At 36.6% G+C, this 22453-nt stretch overlaps 2 protein-coding genes across 3 annotated transcripts in view; one reads left to right on the forward strand and one right to left on the reverse strand.

Annotated features, from left to right (window-relative positions):
* Positions 1 to 18344, reverse strand: part of EIF3E (eukaryotic translation initiation factor 3 subunit E) — a 246618-nt gene extending 228274 nt beyond the window's left edge. The window contains exons 1-2 of the mRNA XM_042973572.1: positions 18265 to 18344; positions 8633 to 8740 (exon numbers count right to left, since the gene is read on the reverse strand). The gene's annotated coding sequence lies outside the window, so the exon portion shown is untranslated. The remainder of the gene's footprint in view (positions 1 to 8632; positions 8741 to 18264) is intronic.
* A 116-nt stretch (positions 18345 to 18460) lies between these two features.
* Positions 18461 to 22453, forward strand: part of EMC2 (ER membrane protein complex subunit 2) — a 51037-nt gene continuing 47044 nt past the window's right edge. For both annotated transcript variants that reach the window (XM_042973573.1, XM_015534719.2), the window contains exon 1: positions 18461 to 18562. In XM_042973573.1, the coding sequence (XP_042829507.1) occupies positions 18523 to 18562 (40 nt within the window). In that variant the 5' untranslated portion in view covers positions 18461 to 18522. The remainder of the gene's footprint in view (positions 18563 to 22453) is intronic.

A 22453-nucleotide genomic window follows, 5' to 3' on the forward strand; every position in this document is an offset into this window, starting at 1 on the left:
CTTTATGTAAATTCAGGAAAATTCTTCATGCTAGTTTTTTCATATTGAATTATTTTACCCTGGGAATAAACTCAGGACCTGGCAGGAGGGATGAGCAGAACCATCTTTTAGAAGGGAAACTAAATTTATACTACATGAAATGAGGAGAAAACTTCTGATTAACTAGGCATCAATTTCCTCATTCTCTTGAAGCACCAATAAAGTAAAGGAATAAAAAGAGAACAAAAAAAAATGAAGGGAGATAAAGATGATGGGAGATTTAAATGGAATTCTCTGGGTGATAGAAAGCAGATGGAGAGTGGTGTTCAGTAAATGAAGCTAAAACGTGGGTATACACATAGGACGTTACCCAGAAAAAACATGTTTTTTGTCTTTTTTTTCTTCTTCCATTTTTCTTTTTGGTTTAATTTGCCCTACAGAAACATGGAAAGATTTAGGACATTGAGGCACAGGGTACTGGGGAAGTTGGTAGTGACACTCAATGCTAAAACCAAGGAAAATGGTTGAAAGTAGCTAGATCCTCAGATTTTATCTATTTCCCCACACTTCTAAGCTAAGTATTGCCCTCCCTATTTTCTTCCCACCTTCTACCCTGGAGGATATCAATGCTTCAGCTTCTAGATAATTTACTACATCCCAGAGGCTTTGGAGCACTAATCAACATGAGGTATGGGAAAGGAAATGGGGCTGAGGCCAAAAAGATAAGTCAAAATTTTTATACTGATTGGTGGGATTCTGGCCCCCTTCTGGACCCTGCTCCTGGAATACAGGTGTTGAGACATATACCCACCCAGTTAGAAGAATAAGAGAATACTTCTCTGGAGAATCAAATGACCCCCAAAGAAAAGACCTAATGAAACTGACATTGAGAGATCCTAATTAAAAAAAAAAAAAAAAGCCACACCCTATTCATCATAAACACATAGTGCTTCCATATAACATTCTAGTGACTTATACTTAAATATGAAACAGACAGCTGAGCATCACAAGACATTGAGTAAAGTCTTCAACATGAAAGGCAGACATTAGACACGATAAAGAGAAAATGAAACATCTAAAGAAAACAGACACTGAAAGGAGCAGAACATACTTTACATAGTATTCTCAGAAAGGTAACAGATGATTACTGCTAACTAAAATAAGAACAACATGCTATTGGAAACACAGGGAACAAGGAAGGCTTAGGAATAAAAAATAAGATAGCCCAAAGACCAATTTAATAGAAGATTTGGAAGATGATATTGAAGACATTTCCCAAAAAGTAGAGCAAAAAAGTCAAGGAGATGGGAAACGAGATGAAAAACAAAGAATTTAGAGGATCCAACAAAAGATCCAATTTGCAAGCAAGAAAATGGAGGGAATGAAATCATCTAAAGAATTACACAAGAAAATTCCCTAGAACTGAAATGTGTAAAGAACAGTCCAGGTTGGAACAGGGTATAGAAGAGAAATTAAAAGCAGAGAAAGAAGAAATTGATGATTGAACACTCAAAAACAGTACTGAAAAACTACAGTAAATTTAGACAAATGAATAATAAAAACTGGCAAATGAACACTTTAAGTAATTACTAAATCCAAGAAAAAATGAAAGGTTATAGAGATGGAAGGAAGAATTGCTGTGTTCTAGTTGGCCTATGATGGCAAAATGTATTTGCGTGTTTGAATAAATTTGGGTGTTTGAGAAAAGTAAACCCTATATAAAAAGGGAACGCAAAGGGGAAAAGAAGCAGTGGCAGCAATGACACTGCTATACTGACGTAACAGTAAACAATATTATTTAGAAATACAGAAATAGCAGGGAAACATACATTTAGAAGAATTCAGTACTTGGTTTGGGTGAAGAAGATAGGCATTATTATAATTACTTCAGCAAAATTTGCCTTAATAAAAACTATGTACATATATTTGATAAAAATAAAAATCTAACACAAAAAGGAAAATCCAAGATTATAACAAGGGGTAAGAGACTAGAAAACAGTCAAGATGTACATATTTCATCTATATGTAAACTTTAAATATTATAAAAGAACTTTTAAGTGTAAAGCTGGACTCTATTTGTAATAGTTTTTTTTAGTATGATCAAATAATATTTATTTTACTTCACATTAGATTAATGCCTTCATTTATGAAATTTCTGCTTTTGTTTGACATCTTTACACTTACACATGTACTACCTTTTATTTAAAAAAAATTTTTTTTAATGTTTATTTATTTTTGAGACAGACAGAGACAGAATACAAGTGGGTTGGGGCAGAGAGAGAGGGAGGCACAGAGTCTGAAGCAGGCTCCAGGCTCGGAGCTGGCAGCACAGAGCCTGATGCAGAGCTCGAACTCACAAGCTGTGAGATCATGACCTGAGCTGAAGTCGGACGCTCAACCGACTGAGCCACCCAAGCGCCCCAACACACATACTACCTTTCAAAAACAAAACCAAAAGACCCAAACTGTCATACACATTCTACCAAATTAACAATAGTAACTTTAAGAATATAGTTCTGTAAAACTTTGTTTTCAAGTAAGACTAGGCTTACTTCTCTTACCTTAGTCATTGGTTGTAAGGAATACAGATTCACTCAAACTAATTAATTAATGAAGGGAAATTCATTTAAAGGATAAAACACTATTTAAAAAACTCAGGGGCAGGTTTTTTGAGAGACTGGAACAAGGAAACAGAATGCCATCAAGATCTAAGGCTGTTGATTTCATTCTCTCTATTCTCTCCCTCTAGGACCAAAGAGACTTTTATTTATTCATTTTTTTATGTGCCTGAATCAATTTTTTTCTTTCTCTGTGGAGATTTCTGTGTTTCACTTATGCAAGCTCAAACATGGCCATTCCAGGGTCAGCTTTACATGGTCTCCCTAAATGGCCCAAAGCTGCTAAGTAGAATTTCTAAATTCTAATTCCAAACGTTTGGAAGATGAATCTGATTGGTTCAGCTCGAGTCAAGTACCTATAATTAATACAATCAGCTGTGGGTTGTGTTTGGGGGATCTGTCATGTGACCTGACACTCACTGACAGCGACGGTGGAAGGAGAGAAGAGATTAACAAATAGGCAAATTGACTAACACACTTGCTCTACCTTTCCAGCTCTCTTGATAAGGACTCAAAAGGTTTCTTTCCACTCCTAACCCGTTCCTCCAAACAAAACAGACACTCCAAATTGGATTGACTGACAGGTATCCCAAATGAAGTGGTGAAATGCAAAAAGCATAAGAATGTATGTCTCTCTTGTTCTTGAATTTTTTTCTTCACACACATGAAAGTTCTAAATCAGGGAAGTTATAGGAAACTTCTTAGTATTATTTTTCATCCTAGAGACATTCCCACAATTGACCAGTATTTTAAGGCCAATATGATTCCCTGGTGATGTGAGTTATTACTTGATTTTCATTATGGCTATTGATGGTATGACAGTAGATGCTGTGTCACAGGAAAAGTTTCCAGAAGTTATTGTTCATGCTATTGTTGTTTTGCTTTATATTACAGGATTAAAATTACAATTATATTTCCAACTATGTGAAGCAAATTCTTGCATTCCCACCTATTTTATATCCTATGTAGATAAGTATTAAGGAACAGGATTGGCATGAGTGATGAGCTGAAAGAAATACATTAGATTCTAACACAGGAGCTATTTGTTAGCATTATGTTAGCCGTCATTAAAATATCCCATATGCTCTTTTCTTGATAACTGCTTTCATTTCCTTTCGAAGCTGAAAAAAGTAAAATTATGTTAAATGACACTTATACCTTGGCTTTTTTTCTTAAGGATATTAAGGAGAAATTCCAAGGAGAAAGAAACTCTTTATGTGTGGGAAGAGATGTGAGAACACATGTGATTATAATCTCATTGCATTCCACATCTTCATGGACAAGTTAAAGAGTGTTTTTTTTTTTTTAATGTTTATTTATTTACTTTGAGAGAGAGAAAGAGAGGGCGTGCGAGCAGGGGATGGGCAGAGAGAGGAGAGAGAGAATCCCAAGCAGGCTCCGTGCTGTCAGCACAGAGCCCAGCATGAGGCTCGATGGAGGGCTTGATCTCATCAACCATGAGATCATGACCTGAGCAGAAATCAAGAGTTGGATGCTCAACTGACTGAGCCACTGAGGCATCCCCATGGACAAGTTCGTTTTGAGTAGGCAGTTGCTTATTTTATAAACTTAAAAAACCATCTGAGTTTCCTGGCTATCTGGCTGAAAATTCAGAAAAACTGCCTGCGGATTTTATAGATTTAAAGTAGATGGATTAGTGAAGTGTGGATAAAAATGTAACAAATAGCAATTATCTTTGTTTCTTCCAAGATATTATTGTCAAATCTACCTCAGGCTTCTATTTAACTGTCGCCAAGGAAATATTACACAATTTGCCAGATCATCCTTTACTAGAGCTGAATGATGAATGGAAAACAAAATAGAACTAGTCCATGACATGATGACTTCATTACAGTGATTATTTTTAACCACTTAAAGTTAATTTTATTCATGTGTCAGGTATTGTGCTATAGTTTCACAGCCATTTGCACATTTAATCTTCTTAATAACCTCCTAAGGTAGGTATTATTATCTTCTTTCAAATGACATAGTCAGAGGACCTACACCAGGTCATGTTATGAATAGTTGGTAAAGTAAGAAATGAAGTCAAAGTTTTACGATTCCAAGGAATATCAGTGTTTTAATATATTAACTGCAATAGAAAAAACTTCATAGAGTTTCTTTTCAGCAGTAGCTGTGAGAAATGGCATGTCTGTATATTTGTGTCATATATTTATTCACATCACAATTTGCATGCCTACAATTTCATTTGAGTGTCTACCCCTTGGTGACAATTTCGTCAGAAACAATTGCCTCCTTATAGGCTTGTCCACTGGTAATTCAAAGACATATTTCAGAAGCTCAGCTACCTAAGTCTTTCAACAGAAAGGGTTTTTATAACTTCATTGAGTAATATACACCTCTTCCCCCCTCAAATGAAAAAAATATATTTATCTTTTCTAATTAAAAAATTGTCTATTTAATTCATGCAACTGCTCTAAGGTGACTATAATCTGAAACTTTGGAGAACTCTCAGAATCAAATCAGTGTACTCTGGTTGAACTTTGGTTTTTCAGTTAATTGTGCTTAGCATGCAACTCAAGTTGATAATCTTGTCTGTGTTGACACTAAAGTATCTGCTTAGTGATATTATGCTGCCAATTATAACAATTTTTGTAAGTAATAAACCAAATTTAGCTCCTGATAGGAAAACTATTTAACTCTTATCATTAACACTTCTCAAAAAATGATATTATCAACATCATTTTTTAATTTCCTAGCATTTTTAGAATGGGAAAACTTTTGTTCAAAATTAATGGCTCAACGTGTTATTAGCTATTCATGAACTAAATGAAAACCTGCAAGACTATCTTACATTTCTAAAAATATATAGTGTAAATGGGACCTCTTGTGCCCTACACTCATACTGAATCAGGCTAGATTAATAATAATGATAAATACCATTTCTGGCCACTCAATTGTTCCTTAAGTTAATACATTCAGTAGTATCATAATTGCGACAATCAATATGTTAAAACAGATTACTTTTCATAAGTTTTATTTTACATGTGGTGTGTTTCATACCAGAGTCAATGTACTACTCTTTTATGTTGAAGAATTCTGATGAGGCAAAAAAACACTATGTAAAAATAGCATAATTCATCTGGAGAGTTTATAATGTAGAGAGATCTATAATTCACAAGGTTTCTATTTTTTATTCCTGCATGTGGGTATTGTTTATCTACTATTTAATTAAGAGGCTGGACTTAGGCTGTGAAATTTACTTGTGAAATTGTTTTATAACAGAAAATAACATGCCTTTACTTCCAGCATTCTATTCTGTATACTATGGTAAGAAAAAAATGGACTAAAACCAGAATATTAAGGCCTCTCTTTTTTCCCCTCAGGACAGCAACAAAGTTATAATACAAAGAAAAATAAGAATAAGGAGAAAGATATTTGTGAAGGCACAATTCAGATTCAGAAATCTGTCCTTGTCTGAAGCATTACAACAGACACAGCATGCAGGCACGATCTTTAAGGGAGTCTCCTGTGTCATCAAGGCCCTAGATTACATCATCACTGATTTCATCTTTTCCATCTCCCAATTTTAATGTCTCTGCTTTTCCAAAGGCTGCTGTAATTTATCCCATGGGTTCTCAAAATAAGTGACATTTAAAATAGAACATGGCTTCTGTGTTTTCTTTATTGTCTTTGCCATTTGTCGATACCACACCTATTTGAAGTGATAACAGTACCTTCTGTTCCAGTTCCAATGAAAATGCTCTTTACATATCCACTGTTTTGTCAAGAACTTTTCTGATTCGTAAAATGAAACACTAATAATACATTTATGTTGCTTTAGTGTGCAATTTAATCAAAATGAACTTTGCTTAATTTATGAGACAAGAGCTATATTCAACATAAACATGCCAGAAGTGTTTTGCGTCATGTGATGATCCTTCAACTATAATTTTATTTTTCTTCTTAGATCAGACTAGAGCAACCCCTCCCTGAACATGTTTTAAAGACAAACAAAATTACAGTAGCTCTTACTTTCTAATATGTTCACTCCCTTAGGGTTTTGAATCCAAAATTCTTGAAGAGGCTAGTAAGTCCCAGCTGAGAATCATGTGCCAAGATGTTCAGTGACTTTTTTTTTTTCTTTAAAGACACAGATAGTAAGGACAGGAAACAAGTTTTAGCTATTTGGGAGTGTTTCATTAAAAAAAATCTAGAAGGTGCCCCCTTGGAAACAGGTGAATTATCATTTCAAATCTACGTGACTTATCTATCTGAAAGTAGGAAGGGACTTAAGAAGTTTCAGCAGTTCTCAAATGTGTCTGCCATGTGGTGCCAATTCAGGTAGAAGTTGTAACTGGTCTCTGGTAAAGAGGTTAAACACTCCTTCTCAGGGACTATTCTTTAGTGAATCTAACTCTTTTGGTGTTAAATAGCAATTTTAAGATAAAATTGTTTGACGCTAAACTGTGGTTATTGCTTTTAATGTCCTCCCTTAGCAAAATATAAAGTTGGCAATTTATATTGACTCCTTCACCTTTTTCCTGGAAATTTTACTGGGTCATAAAGCCCCAAATAAGTAAGCATTGATCTAATGGAGCTTCTGCCTTTCTACAAATAATTATTGAGTCTCTGGGGACAGATCATGAACATAACACACAGATGTTGAATGGAGCTTAGAGTCTAGTGCTAGACACAAATGATGATATATAAAGATTATAATACAGTGGGATAAGTGCTTTTAGGGAGAGAGAATACTGGATGGAGCATATGAGCAGGGCACCTAACCCCAGTCTGGGGAAGTCAGACAAGGATCTCTGTAGGAAAGAGATACAAAATATGAAGTACAGTATCAATATACTTTTTGATTTCCTCACAGGTTTTGTGAGGAAAGTAACTCCTTCAAGTACCTGTCTAGGTACTTGGAAAATTAAACCAAAGTGTTGCTTTATCATCATGGAATTAGAGCAAACAGGTATAACGAGGGCCTGCTGAATTTTGATGTAATAATCATGCCCCAGCTAATACAACAGTTTTTTAGTGGGCAGATACCAATTTCTCTAGACACAAGTCAGTGGGATAACATTTTTAAGGTAAGAAATGACATTCTCTTTTTCTGCCTGTCTCTCTGAGAGTGAAACTTGCCTCACCTTCCTCCAGACCCTGAATTTACTGTCTCAGGGAGTGTCAGGGAGAAAACTGGGGAGTCAGGAACCTCATCTCTCTGGTTTTGGTTTTCAAAAATCATCAGAGAGGATGTATGTAGGTGCCTCTGGAAAAATCACAAGACAATGCCTGGGGAATAAAGCATTGAGGATGAAGGGGTATGTTCCTTGAGACTGAAATATTGTTCACATAGGGTTGGGGAATGGAGGCCAGAGTGGTAAGGAAGAGGAGTCTCAAGGGGAGCTGATAAAATTCAAGTTTGGAGCCTCCTAGGGAGAGAAGCCTTATGTCTCTTCAGGATCTCAAGGAGGTGAAAGGACCCAGAAAAATAAAAGACTGGAAATATGCATAAGGAGGGAACCTCCAATGCCCACATTACCCAAAAGTAGTTAGGAGAGCCACAGGACCTGGAGGCACTTGTGGAGAGAAACAAGGACTGTACTGCTAACTGGACTTAGGTGGGCTTCCCAATGCCTTGAGACCACATAAACATGACTGGTATAGAACTAGTATGGCTGTACTGGTTGATAAATTATCAAAGTACTTTGCATTCACTGATAAATAGACATTTACCCAGAATCACCTACCCTCCCCAAACTAAAGGATAATGCCTCAAGTAGCAGAGGAGGCTCCAGGATGCTTCATAAGCACTAAAGCCAGTATCTATACCCCTTGTGATTGTTTGGTATTAGTTATCTGTTGTTGTATACACTTCATTCCAAAACCTGGCAGCTTAAAACAACAATAAACATTTGTAATCCCACATAATTTCTGTGGGTCAGGAATTTGGGAAAAACTTAGCTGAGCTGTTCTGGCTAAATATATATCATCAGTTTGCACTCACTATGTCAGCTGAGTCTGAAGTCTTGACTGAGAATAGAGGACCAGTTCTAAGATGTGTCACTCACATGGCTTGCAAGTTGCAGGACAACTCAGCTCCTCACTATGTGGATCTCTCTGTAAAGCTGCATGATTGTCTTCATGACATGGGAGCTTTCTTCCCCAGAATGAGTGATCTAAGAGAGAGCAAGGCAGAAGCTACAATGTCTTTTATTACAGCTTCAAAAGTTATACTTCATCATTTCTGAAATACTGATAACACAGGTCACCCATATTCAGTGTAGGAGGGGCCATACATAGGGTGCTAACGAGGTGAAAATCATTGGGGACCATCTTGAAGGCTCCTATCACAGTCTGTGACCTTGCCCCATGGTTTGTTCATATTCTAAATATCACTTTCACATTAAGTCAGAGTAGCCTTGAAAAAGGAGAAGGCAGCAATGCAGGGGCAAATTCCAAACTGAGATTAAATTTTTGTCTTCTTCCAAGAAGATACTCAAATAGAAATTGAGTTTTATAAAAATGTAAATTTTGTTCTTACACACCTGAATTTGTGCATTGAGATTCATAATCTCTGTGTCCCATGTAACTGTTCCCTGAAAATAACCACTAAAGTTTTTGTTCACCACTACTCTTTTGTTGCTTTAATTCTTTCTTTAAAAGGTACGGTCCTTCAATAACTTTGCTTATTCATTTGATTCTGGGAAGCACTCTGCCTTCTCCCATTAGGCACCGATTTCATTATATCATTCATTCTGGCAGGCCAGGATATGAAGCACGTGTAATACCCTTTTTTAGAAGGGCATCTGTGCAGTGCAGCAAATGCTAACTAGGACCACCTTGGCATTCAGAAGGGAGAAGTACAGGTTGACAGTGAGGGCCTTTGGATTTATGCACCATTCATATTTCAGACCTGTAATTAATTTTGTTTTTTGGTGGTAAAGTATTAATAAAATTTGGCCTTACTTAAGTTTATTAACAAGCAGTCATCAATGGTAGTATGGCAGCTACTCAATGAATTATCAAGGGGCATTGTGAGTACAGTATCTTTGGAATTCTCCAGTACTTTATGGAGATCTTGAGTTCTAGAATTTTAAAACTGCTGCCATTTTTCAATTATACTGTTATTCTTGGAAAGATGTTTAAAAATTCTAAATTACTTGTATATATTTGGAATCCTACTGAAAAAGGAAAGAAATATGAAATTCTAGGTAATTTATCAATGGCAGTGGCATGAATTCCAATACCAAGAAAAGAATGAATAATTCCTGATTAGTGTCTCATAAAAAAACAAGCAAATTTTCATGTCTCTGTGGGCTATATATAATCTACCATGTTTTTTCTTCAATACAAAGCAACTATTGCTGACCTAGTAATCATATGCTGGGAGAAGACATTCTGTGGAGTTGAAATGAAATTTCCATGCCTACTAGCTATGTTAAACAGCTTCTGGGTCTAGCTAGTTTTTCAAGAGACTTACTTCTGAACAAAAAAATGGAAGATTACACCCAGAATGGAATAATATTAATAATAGTTCCTGTGGCAGCTAGGGAGGGGCACCGTCAGAATCTCGCTTCAAGAAAGAACTTGCTATTCAACTGCAAGGGAGTTCAAGGAAGCTGACAGCCTCTAGTTATTAAAGCCTTCAAAATTTATCTCAGCCTCTGAGCAGGCAGCCCCTAGCCAACAAATGAACATGTGGTAGTTCTGGGGCCTGGTCATTTCTGCCCAGTGTAGGTTTCCTCTAATGGGTAATCTTTGCTCAGGAGCTTTTTTATTGAATTGGCTAATACTTTGTCAGATCTAAATCATGGCATGAGACTCTTTCTGTCCAATCCAACTTCCTACTCTCTTTTCTTTCATGGGCATCAAATATGCATCATCTGAAAACTTTCCCCACCCAAGCTTTCCCTTCCCAGAGTACAAAATGACAAAGCTACTTTATACTAAGATCCTACTCTGGGAAGGGGCATATCATAATTTATTTGGGCGAGTTATTTAACCTTTCCAAACTATTCCCTTATCTGCAAAGTGGGGTTGTTGTAAAAACTACATGAAATAATCAACAAAGCAACTTGTTAAAGGCCTCGTACATAGTAAGTACTTAATAATTGGTATATAATTGTAGAGTATTATACCACATGCCAAACTCTGTGTGAGAAATTCTGTGTTTATTACTTGTAATCCTTGTTATAATCAGAAAGTATTAATATGCTCATTTGACATATGAGGAAAGTAGGGTTCAATGAAGTTAAAATAACTTGCTCAAATTGCTTAATCACATAGCTAGAATAGGCAACCTGGGGTTAGAGAGCAACGTACATATGTGTTGGCAAATAATCCATGGCTGTTACTTTGGAATGTAATGAAACTGCATACCTTCTATGACATGGTATGTACAATTTGTAATTAATACAAACTACTTTGGGGACTTTCACAACTTTTAAGACTGTACACTTAATTCCACCACATATAGGACATTAAAATCTGCCAATGGATGTCTAAGACTAAGCATTTGTCTAAAAGCTTAGAAGAACTGTATATGTCACTGTTGCTCTCTAATGACCACTACTGAGTTATTCTTGTAGAATGGCTCTCAGTCTGGGTTTGTCTGATGTTTTCTCAAGATTAGATAGAGGTTATGTTTAATATTCTATACTCTTGCTATTGCTAGAAACTGCATCAATTGAAAACACCCGCCTTTGACAGCTGCAGCTCCCACCCCACCCACAGAAATGCTCAAACCCATTATTAAAAGATGAAAAAGAATCTGTATTGGAAGTATAATGGCAGAAGGAAGTTAAAATATTCTATTGCTCAAAAAATCTCCAGGGAGGGGCGCCTGGGTGGCTCAGTCGGTTAAGCGTCCGACTTCAGCTCAGGTCACGATCTCACGGTCTGTGAGTTCGAGCCCCGCGTCGGGCTCTGGGCTGATGGCTCAGAGCCTGGAGCCTGCTTCGGATTCTGTGTCTCCCTCTCTCTCTGCCCCTCCCCCATTCATGCTCTGTCTCTCTCTGTCTCAAAAATAAATAAACGTTAAAAAAAAAAATTAAAAAAAAAATCTCCAGTGAGATGGCAGCAATTTGAACTGAGTTGCAGCTTTAAAGCACGCTTACATTGTTCCCTACCTCACAGTTCTAAGATAAAGAACCACAATGAGATATCACCTTACACCTGTCAGAATAATTAAGCTCAAAAAGACAAGAAATAACAAGTGTTGACAAGGATGTGAAGAAAAGGAACCCCTGTGCACTGCTGGTGGGAATGTAAGTTGGTGCAGCCACTGTGGAAAATAGTATGGTGGTTTCCCCCAAATATTAAAAATACAATTACCATATGATCCAGTTAATTCCACTACTGGGTATTTACCCAAAGAAAACAAAAACAATTCAAAAACATATATGCATCCTTATGTTCATTGCAGTATTATTTACAATAGCCAAAATATGGAAGTAACCCAAGTTACATCCATCTATGGATGAGTGGATAAAGAAAATGCACAATTAATACACAAGTAATAATTCTTCATTACTTAGCCACAAAAAAGAATGACATCTTGCCATTTGCAGCAACTAAATGGACTTAGAGAATATAATGCTAAGTGAAATAAGACAAAGACAAATACTATATGATTTCACTTATATGTGCAATCTAAGAGACAAAATAAACAAGCAAAGAAAAAAGGAAACAAAAAAGCAGACTCTTAAATACAGAGGATGAATGGGTGACTGCCAGAGAGGAGGTAGTTAGGGGGATGGGTGAAGTAGATAAGAGAGATTAAGAGTACACTTCTCATGATGAGCACTGAGTCATGTATAGAATTGTTGAGTCATTGGACTGTATACCTGAAACCAATACAACAGTATGCTAAATATACTTCAACTAAGAAAAAATAATTTTAAGTAGAATTTAAAAATTATGTTACATAAGTTTAAAAAAACATTTGACATTGTGCTGTTTCTGCAGGTATGAGATAGAAATGGATGAGGTTGGTAGAATGGATTTGGGGGATGGGCAGTTTTCTTAGTGAAATTCTGCCAAGAAACCAGACTTTTTCCCAAATAAATTATTGGAGTTGCCCAAGTAAGCTCCTGTATGTGCAAAAAAGCATACAATTTATGATCTGTAAGATAAGATGGACACTTAGTGCCCACTGTTGCTGCTGGCATTTCAGTCAATTCTAGCCAAAAATGGTCAGCATGACCATAGAGAGAGAAAGATAACCAGTAGAGGAAATGAACTTGTGCCCTGATGGCAAGGCTGATACATCAGAGCTTTGGGTTTGAATGAACAACTTAAGCCACTTGTGGCTAGAATGATGCTAACAAATCACAGAAGAGAGACTGTAGAAAAACAAAAATTGTGTCTGTAACAGAGTAATATGTACTTAGACAAAAACATGTAAGTTAACACTCAGTATATTTTTATGTGAATTTACCCATAATGCAGTTTCTTCATTGTGAATAAATACTTTTTTGAACATTTCTTCAAGTAAAGAATTTAGTTATAGTTCTATTGCAGAAAATGAAGTCTAGATGGGCTCTAGAGACCATCAGATCACTGTAATAGTTTGTAAAGACTCCTGGATGTTTGGTACCCAAAAGGGATGTTTACAAAAATGCCTTTCTGCACAAGGACTGTTTCATATGCACAGATATATGTGTGTATCAGAACAGAATATGCACTTTGGGGAAATAACTAAGTATCATTTGAAAAAGTGGATTCTTAAGTATGGTTATAAATCTCAAAAAGAAACAGCTCTAATTTATTGCTTATGTGGGAGAAATTCTGGGTGTACTCTTTCTGGATGTACTTTCCTCTTCCCTGTTACAACTATGGCACAGAGCAGTAATTATCAGTTTGTGAATTCTACTATGAAAGGACCAAAGTGATCTCACTGGAAATGTTTCCCAGAGACTCTCCTTTATTTTCTAAAATAATATAATTGGGATGTGAAATGAACTGCTGGCACATTTTAAAACATATATACTGCAAATAATGGCAAAGATGGAAAAACTACAAGTGCCTAAATGCTACAACTGTGTCAGCAAAGGGGGTATAGGCTATCTTGTTTGGACAGGGCATATAAAATTACAAAGTCTGTAAAAAATGTAATAAAAACAATGTTCAGAAGGTTCCTAAAACAACTCCATGTTAATCTGGCTTTTGGTAAATAAAACTCTAAGGAAAACTTCCTTCCAAATGTGAATGTATCACAGTCAAAATCTAGTGACACGGAATGAAGATGAAATAAGTAATATTTTCCCTTAAATACAAAGGGATTTGTGGTTATGATTCACTAATTAGAAACAATAACATGATTTAAAAGCTATAGTAAATTCATATGAAAGTTATAGTGATACAAATTTACTTTCATGGATAATTGTCATAGTAAATAGAAGTTATAAACTGTGCTACATAATGTGGGATATTTTAATTCACTATGATTAAGACAGAACAAAACAGATAGTAGATTCTAAGTAAATGATTTGATGATGATGTTGGATATTGCAAAATCAATTAAAATGGTATTATCCTCTGTCCTGTTAAATGATGTCCATTTTATAAATGTCATAAGGTTTATTACTCTTAAGAAGTTGCTTTAGTCTTTCATAATGTCTGAGATAGTAACTGAATTAAGTAAACTTTGATCATAAAAGAGAAGCACTCCAAAGTGCTTTGTGGGCCAATCAGGCTTAATAAATAAAGCTTGTCCCATCTCAAAGAAAATAAAGTCTTATTCAAAGTTATTCCTTTCTGAATCTAGTTCATTCTGATGTATTATCATTCTAACTATTCAAACATGAGCCTGTAAAAAAAATGAAAATCATACAATAGTGTCAAAATAAAAAAGGCATATCATAAATCATATTCATGTGCTTTTTTCATTGTTTAACTGAGATCATTAAATGAGATAGCATTTCCCATGGTGTCTAATGTGGTATAATCCAATATTTGACTGCTTGGATATTTCCTTGGTATTTGTCACCAATGCTGGGGAGTGTTCAGTCAAAAAACTGAATTAAGTATTTTTAACATACATGAATCAAAGCTTCTTTTCCAAAGAAGTGAGAGAGTGAGAGATAACATTTTGAAAATATTTTATAAAAGTAAATTTATAGAAAGTACACTTGATGTTTATATTCTCAGGGTTATGGTTTTATCTATAGAAGATATTTCTTTTTAATTTACATTTACAATTACATTATAAAATGTTAGAGAAGAATAAAAAGTTTTGTCACTGACATACCAGTTTTTTCCTGAGTGTGCTGAGCAGGGCAAGTTTTATTAGATATCTAAAATGTTATGATATATAAACACCATAATTTTCCCGCTTCAGGAAGTACTATTGGTAAAAAAAATTTCCCTTAAATATATTTTTCCTATAAATATATCATCTTTTATCTAGGATCTAAACAGCTGATCTCCTTCATATGTATTTGCCATCTTTGTTACCCACTAGTGGCAAGAACTTGAGCAAATCATCACTTCAGGGCCTCAGATTAGGAAACATATACAATGTCCAATTGTTTTTCAAAGTACTGGCATTACCCCATTAGTGGGTTGCACCTAGTGTTTTTAGAAAACAAAATAAAATTGACTCAATTTGAATAGAAACTATAGAGGACAAGACACATTGTAGGGCTAGGTTGTAAATTTTGTTTCGGTTTTATATATAATGTACACATACTGTGTGATGTAAAATGTATTTTCTTAATATAGGTTGCAGGTGAAAAAGTTTGAAAAATGTAGTTTTAACAATTCATACATACCTTTTAAATCTAAAATGAAATCGTTCAAATTTCCAGCTAAAAAATTCTGAAAATGACCTCCTTTAACACAATGTCATAAGGTTTATTGCCTGAGAGACAGTAGCAGCCAGTTACAAGGGCATTTAGTTGAAATGACTAGAGAATATTTACCCCCTTAATTAGTTGTAGTTGTTAATATCCATTGTAAGTATTTAAAAGATACCTCCTTGGGCTTCCACTCCCTCAAGAAATCCAACAAAATGTTGGGCATAAACAATTTAGTACAAATAGTAAATTGTAGATGTATGTCACAAATACATATACCAAATACTGTGTTAAGTGGCTGGGAGATGTTAAACAGATAGGTATGGTCCCAAACTCACTATGTTTATAATTTTTAGGAAAATATAGATAATATAAAGAGAGAACCTCCCATCCATAACCAAGGAGTAGAAATCATATGTTCACTACTATGAAATATTATCCTAACAATCACTTATACAAGCTGTTATGTTTTTGAGTATCTAACTCACTCATTCAACATTTACCATATGCCAGGTGTTTTCCTATGTTCAATTGACAAGGCTAAGATGACAAAGTCTATACTCTCAAGGAACTTAGATAATAATGAAAAATACAGAAAATAAGTAAACAGAAAAAGTGATAAGTGTCATAATGATGCAAAAGGCATTAACTAGGAGCCACTTGTTATTGGAGAGTCAAGAAAGGCCTCTTCATAAGTAGATCGTTTTCAATACAACTGAGATATGAATGACAAAAAGAAGACAGCCACTTGAAGATATGGAGATGAACATTCCAGGAAAAGGGGTAATGGGCAAATGCCAGACTAAAGGCAGATAGGAGTCTGGCATGTTTGAGGAATAGGGAGTAGGGAGAACGGCTTGGGTCTAGTGAAGAAAGAATGGTAGGAGAGAGCCAGACAGAGTAAAGCCCTGTAAACTGTGGTAAAGTGTTTACAGTATATGGGTTTATTGTCTGGGGGAGTCATTTGAGAGCCATAAGCAGTCAGGTGAGAGATGGTTGTGGCTTAGACTGAAGTAGTAGCAGTGGAGATGCAAATAGACTTTGGGAAAATTTTAGAAGTACAATACAGAATTTGCTGATAGACTGCATGTAGGGGATGGAGAATCAACAATACTTCCTAAAATTTTAGTTTGTGCAACTTAGGTGGACAGTGTCATCAACTACAGTGGGGAAGGGCAACTTGGGGGGGCATGGTGGCAGGAATCCAGAATTCTGTTTGGGATATGCTAACTTAGAGATGCATATTAGCTATCTAAGTGAGTATGTCAAAAAAGCCAAACTAGGTTCAGGGGAGAATTTTTGGAGTCATCAGCATATTTATATTTATAGCCAAAGGACTGGTACCTCCATGGGAGTGTCATGCAGTATCCTTTAATCTTGATAACAACTCAAAGTAGATATTTTCTTTTTATATAGATATAATTAACTCCTTTTTATAAATGAGCATCTCTGGTGCTTAGAGATACACATGCTGAAAGTCACACAGCTACTAAATAGAGCCTGGACTCAAATCTGTGTGATTGAGTCCTTGTTTCCATCACACCAAGTTGTTTTACTGAAGAATTAGAATATGTGAATTTCTTTTATTTTTTAATAAAATTTTTTAAGTGTTTATTTATTTTTGAGAAAGACACACACACACACACACACACACACACACACACACAGTGCAAGCGGGGGAGGGGCAGAGAGAGCGAGACACAGAATCCTATGCAGGCTCCAGGCTCTGAGCTGTCAGCATAGAGTCCTACAGTGGGCTCGAACCCACCAATGGTGAGATCATGACCTGAGCTGAAATGAAGAGTCTGACGCTTAAGTGACTGAGCCACCCAGGCGCCCCAAATATGTGAATTTCTGAGCGGAGGGTTTTTAATTTTTTTAATGAAGAACTTCTAAAAAGTTCTGTTTACAGAAAATGAAGCTCATTCAGAATCTACTCCAACTGTATAAGTTCAAGTCTTTTCTGCCCTTACATAACTTGTCTGTGGCGGGTGCCATTGATAGTTGTGTGTGTGTGTGTGTGTGTGTGTGTGTGTGTGTGTGTGTGTGTGTGTGTTTTCTTTTAAAATCGTACTCCCTTGGTTGTGGGATAGGACCCTCTTTTCTCCTTTATCTTGATTGCCTGTTCTTCACTGACCCTTAACTACAGGGATTTTTAGGCTTCTTTCCTCACTTTACATATTCTCTCTTTACGATTTTGTTCCATTATTTTTAAATACTAAATATATGCGTTTGAATTTATTATTATTATTATTATTATTATTATTATTATTATTGCTTCTCCTCCGGACAGCTCTTCTTAGCTCTAGTAAACTACGTCTAAAAGTTTCTGAAAGCAATTAGCTTGGTGGGAAAGGGTGGGGAAAGAGGGCTTCCTTCCCCCTCCCCCCCATTTGAGATTACAGAGGAGCGACGTGCAGGGGCTCTGATGGTTTCATTCGTACATTTATTCAGTATTTCTTTCATTCATTTAATTATAAGGACTTACAAATTGGCTGATCTTACGAGATTTCAAATCTAGAGTGGCAGACAGTGATCCAGGTTGGCACGAAGACATTCACGTGAACATTAAGAAGTCCTCGGCCACACAAACGTTATGTGCAAAGGCAGAATCCCGCTTAGTCCCTCAACGAGATTAATAAAAAATTTTGGAGTGTATCAGTTTAGTCGAAATTCAAAAGGATATGGAAAAAAAATCCCATTTAGGAAGTAGGAAGATTGCGGACAAATAAAGGATTGGAGCAGCAAATTACATTGCAGCAGTACCTGAAGAGAACAAGATACTGACCGGGGAGTGGGAAAAGAATGAATACACCCATGTAAAAACAAGAAAAAGAAAAACCGGGTGTGGCGCACATTAAAAACTCACAGCATTTACTAAAACTCCCCGGTGAAATAGTCACCTCATCCGACGCCGACTCCCGCCTCCAGCGGTTAGCCGCTCTGTCCTCCGAGTCCCAGAGTGCCGCTCACCACCCAGCTCGCTCCGCCCCCTTCTCCAACAGCCCCTCCACCGAGCCGCTTGCACGTGCGCGGAGGATCCGGCCCCCTCCGCTCTCTCGACCAATGAGAAATGGTGTCGTAAGTCGCTACCGCCCGGTCGTAGGTCACGTGACGGTGTTTCCCCTCCCTCTGACCCCCTGCCTCCAGGTTCTGAGAAGATGGCGAAGGTCTCAGAGCTTTACGATGTCACTTGGGAAGGTAACTGGGAGCAGGGCGGGTGCGGAAAGACCAAAAGTCCTGGGAAGCGGTTCGGCAGTACCTGCTGCCGGTGGAGGCCTGGGTTTTCCGGTCTGTCTTCTGCACTGGAGCTGTCTCTCGACGGGCCAAGTTGAGAAGAAGGTTGAGGCCGGCTCCTTCCGTGGCCCGGTCACAGCCTAGAATCCACGGTGTTCCCTCGCGGCCCCCCCACCCCCACCCCGGTCCCCAGCTTGTGCTCCGATAGACTCAGTGACCCACATACCTCCGTTCCAGTACAGTGGCCCGGGCAGCTTCCATTATAAAGCGGGAGGGACCTGGGGCTGGGGCTGTCACACATTTTATAGTGGCTGCTGGGCGGCGAAGAGGAAGCGGGGTAGTTGCTTGCTGAAGCTTCCCTGCAGCCAAGAAATACAGGGCCTGTAGGCCCTGTATTCAGTGCTATGTAAGGGTTACAACTCTATGAAGGTCTATGGAAGAGTCACGAACAAATCTGGTTCTTCTACGTGCTACTTTACATTTTGTTCTCTCTGCATAACTGGATCTCTGATTTCTCTTAATTACTCGCAGCCCCATTCTCTCTGAAAACACATTTATGCACATAACACAACTTTCTTCTTACTTCTTACTTCCTAGGAAGGGGTAAAGAACTGGTTATGTTGGGCATACGCTCAAGTGTGGTAGGTTTCTTTACCCATCCTACTTTAAGGTGGAGTGTGTTCTTTAAATTTGGAAGCAGCCAGACTTTGAACCAATTCTGTAAGAGAGATTTTTCTCTTAAAAACTTCAGTGGGAAGCATGGCTAAGAGGACAGCTAAGAGTTTCTCTAAGGCATGAAACTTGTGTAATTGAAATTTATATTCCCAGCATTTAACAGACTTCAGTAGCTTATTGGTTTAGTGAATGCCTTCTTCAGATGTTTAAACAATGACCTAATAACATGTGGACTGAAAGTTATATTGACCATTTAATGGTGAATATATCTATCCAGTATTACAGAATTGCAAACCTGTATGGGAAAAAGTAAAATCCCATTATACTTGAACTGAATTCAATAATTTATTATTGGTTTTGTGGTCTCTAGTGCACTGTGAACCTCAGTATTTCTACCTGTATTTGGGGAATTACTTATATTAAACAAAAGTATTAACTGCTTAGTGCTAAATCTTGGATATATTAAATAACACACAGTACCTACCTTCACGGAGTCTAATGGAGAAGTCTAATGGAGTTCTAATGGAGAAGACAGTCTAATGGAGAAGACAAATCTGTAAATACATAGTTTTAAAAAGCTTGTGTCAGGATATTTACTAGCTAGGTGGTAGATATGTGGCTGTTATTTTTATTTATTTATTTATTTATATTTATTTATTTTTTTCAATATATGAAGTTTATTGTCAAATTGGTTTCCATACAACACCCAGTGCTCATTCCAAAAGGTGCCCTCCTCAATGCCCATCACCCACCCTCCCCTCCCTCCCACCCCCCATCAACCCTCAGTTTGTTCTCAGTTTTTAAGAATCTCTTAGGCTTTGGCTTTCTTCCACTCTAACCTCTTTTTTTTTTTTTCCTTCCCCTTCCCCATGGGTTTCTGTTAAGTTTCTCAGGATCCACATGTGGCTGTTATTTTTAATGCTACTTTAAAAATGTTTCAAATATTTCATACTTTTTTTTTCTTTTTTTAAATTTGTTTTTCAGATATTTCATACTTTTTAGAAAGTGCTACTTTGAAGGTATGTTCAGTATAGGTTTATTAGATGGTAGGAACAAGTAGGTGTGTAACTGTCATACCTACCAGCAGACAAGGTGATTTAACTGGGTAACTTGGACCTTACCCTGTAGGCATTCTGATGAGAAGTGATGTAATTAGATTTAGAATAATAAATATTAACTACTTCACAGGTTTAAACAACAACAACAAAAGAAAACATTAAAGTGCTTTTAAACTATTAAGTGCTTTATAAAAAAGATGGTTTAGCTCTTGTCTGTGTCTCCAGCTGTATCTTAAAACTATTTACCCCCTTACTCTATGAGCTGACTATGCTGACTTTTGTTGAATTCCCTAAACCTCTTATGCTCCTCTTGTCTTAGGGCTAGACAGATGTTATTTCTTCCACCAGGAGTGTTTCTCCCTTCTTGCCCTACACTTGCTACCATTATACGTTACCATTTCTCAGAATTCCCTTCATAGGTCACATACTTCAGAAAGCTTTCCTTGACCACCCTACCCCACTCCTCCACTAAAATTTTTAAAAAGAAAAAAAATAGCAAAGTCAACAAAATATACCCTGGTCCTTTGACTCCATGTCCTCATACTACTGAAGTACTTACTCAGTTTGTTAAGTTTTAGAATTTTGTTTCCTAGAATGAAGGGAGGGACCAGGCATATCTTGCTCTTATGCTAGACATTTTGGAGGAACTCAGTAATGATTTGTTGACTAAATGAATTGTTAATGACATTAATAATAAACATTAACACATTTTCACAAAAAGACTGTAAATCATTTTTCTAGTGTTGGAATCATTCCTTTTGTATCTAAGATAGACTTAGGCAGCTCACTATACTAATAGGATATGTTTGCTTGTTTGTGAAATGAAGGTTTCAGACCTTTCCAGAAGCAAACTCCGTTGAATAGCATCATGAATTAAAGCTATGGAAATGACTTATTCAGAAAGTACTATAATTCTTGTGATAGGAAAATTTATCATGTATAAAAGATCCATATAGTGAGTCTAACACTCTTCAATTGGGATCTAAAAAAAAGTAGAATATATAGTTTACTCATTTGGCCAGTTGAAAATTAATGATGTTTATTATACAGAGGAGTTACGAGTTTAGAGGTAGAAAAGAGAGTTGTGGGGTTTCTGAGTGGTTCAGTTGGTTAAGCATCTGACCCTTGATTTCAGCTCAGATCATGATCTCATAGTTCATGGGTTTGAGCCCCACATCAGGCTTTGTGCTGACAGCGCACAGAGCCTGCTTGGAATTCTCTCTCTGCTCCTACCCCCACTCGCGTGTGTGCTTTCTCTCTCTCTCTCAAAATAAATAATAAAAAAAATTTTTAGAAGAAAAAGACTCTTTAAAAGAAAAAGAACTCTTTAAAAGAACTCTTTAAAAGAAAAAGAGTTCTAAGAAGGGTATAGTCAAATTTTTTGAAAGTAGGATAGTTGGCCAGGATATGGATAGGATGTCTAGCACAATGCCTGGCCTGTAATAGGCACTAAATGAGTATTTGTTGAAGACATATTTATAAAAATGTTTGAAAGGATTTTAGTTTTTTATGCTTACTGTCTCTACTTCCTCTCTTTTTATTAAGACCTTCAAACAAACATAATTTGTTTTCCATTCTCTATCACTCCAATAGGATTTCTAGGGTGACCTAATGCCAGGTCTAATGAACGTGGGTTTTTGTTCGTTGGTTTGTTTGTTTTGTTTTTACATCTATACTGTATTTGTTGTTGTGGATCACTCCCTCCATGAAACATTCTTTCCTTGGTTTCATAATAACATAAAGGGTCTCCTCTTTTCAGACCTTTCTTTTGTGAGTTTTCTACAGCCATTTGGTCCTTGATTTTTGGTGTTCTTAGTGGTTCTTTTTTTAGCACTCAGTCTTATCAATGGTTATTAAACCTGAGATCAGTATACTCCTGACTGATGGAGGGGTGTTTTATGTGGCCTTTGAATTTCCTGGAATTATATGTAAAATTTAGTGTATGTAAACGTGTACATATTTCTGTGAAGAGAAAGTTCAAAGGTCTCATCGGCTTCAAAGAGTCTAAAATTGAAAGGTTAAATGCCTTCTTTGGGTGATCTTATCCATACCTAGCTTTAACTATTAGTTTATATACTAAATGACATGTTAATTAAATACATGTCTGAGTACTTTGCACCAA

This window comes from Panthera tigris, chromosome F2 (genome assembly GCF_018350195.1).
Source record: "Panthera tigris isolate Pti1 chromosome F2, P.tigris_Pti1_mat1.1, whole genome shotgun sequence".
Classification (NCBI taxonomy): Eukaryota; Metazoa; Chordata; class Mammalia; order Carnivora; family Felidae; genus Panthera; species Panthera tigris.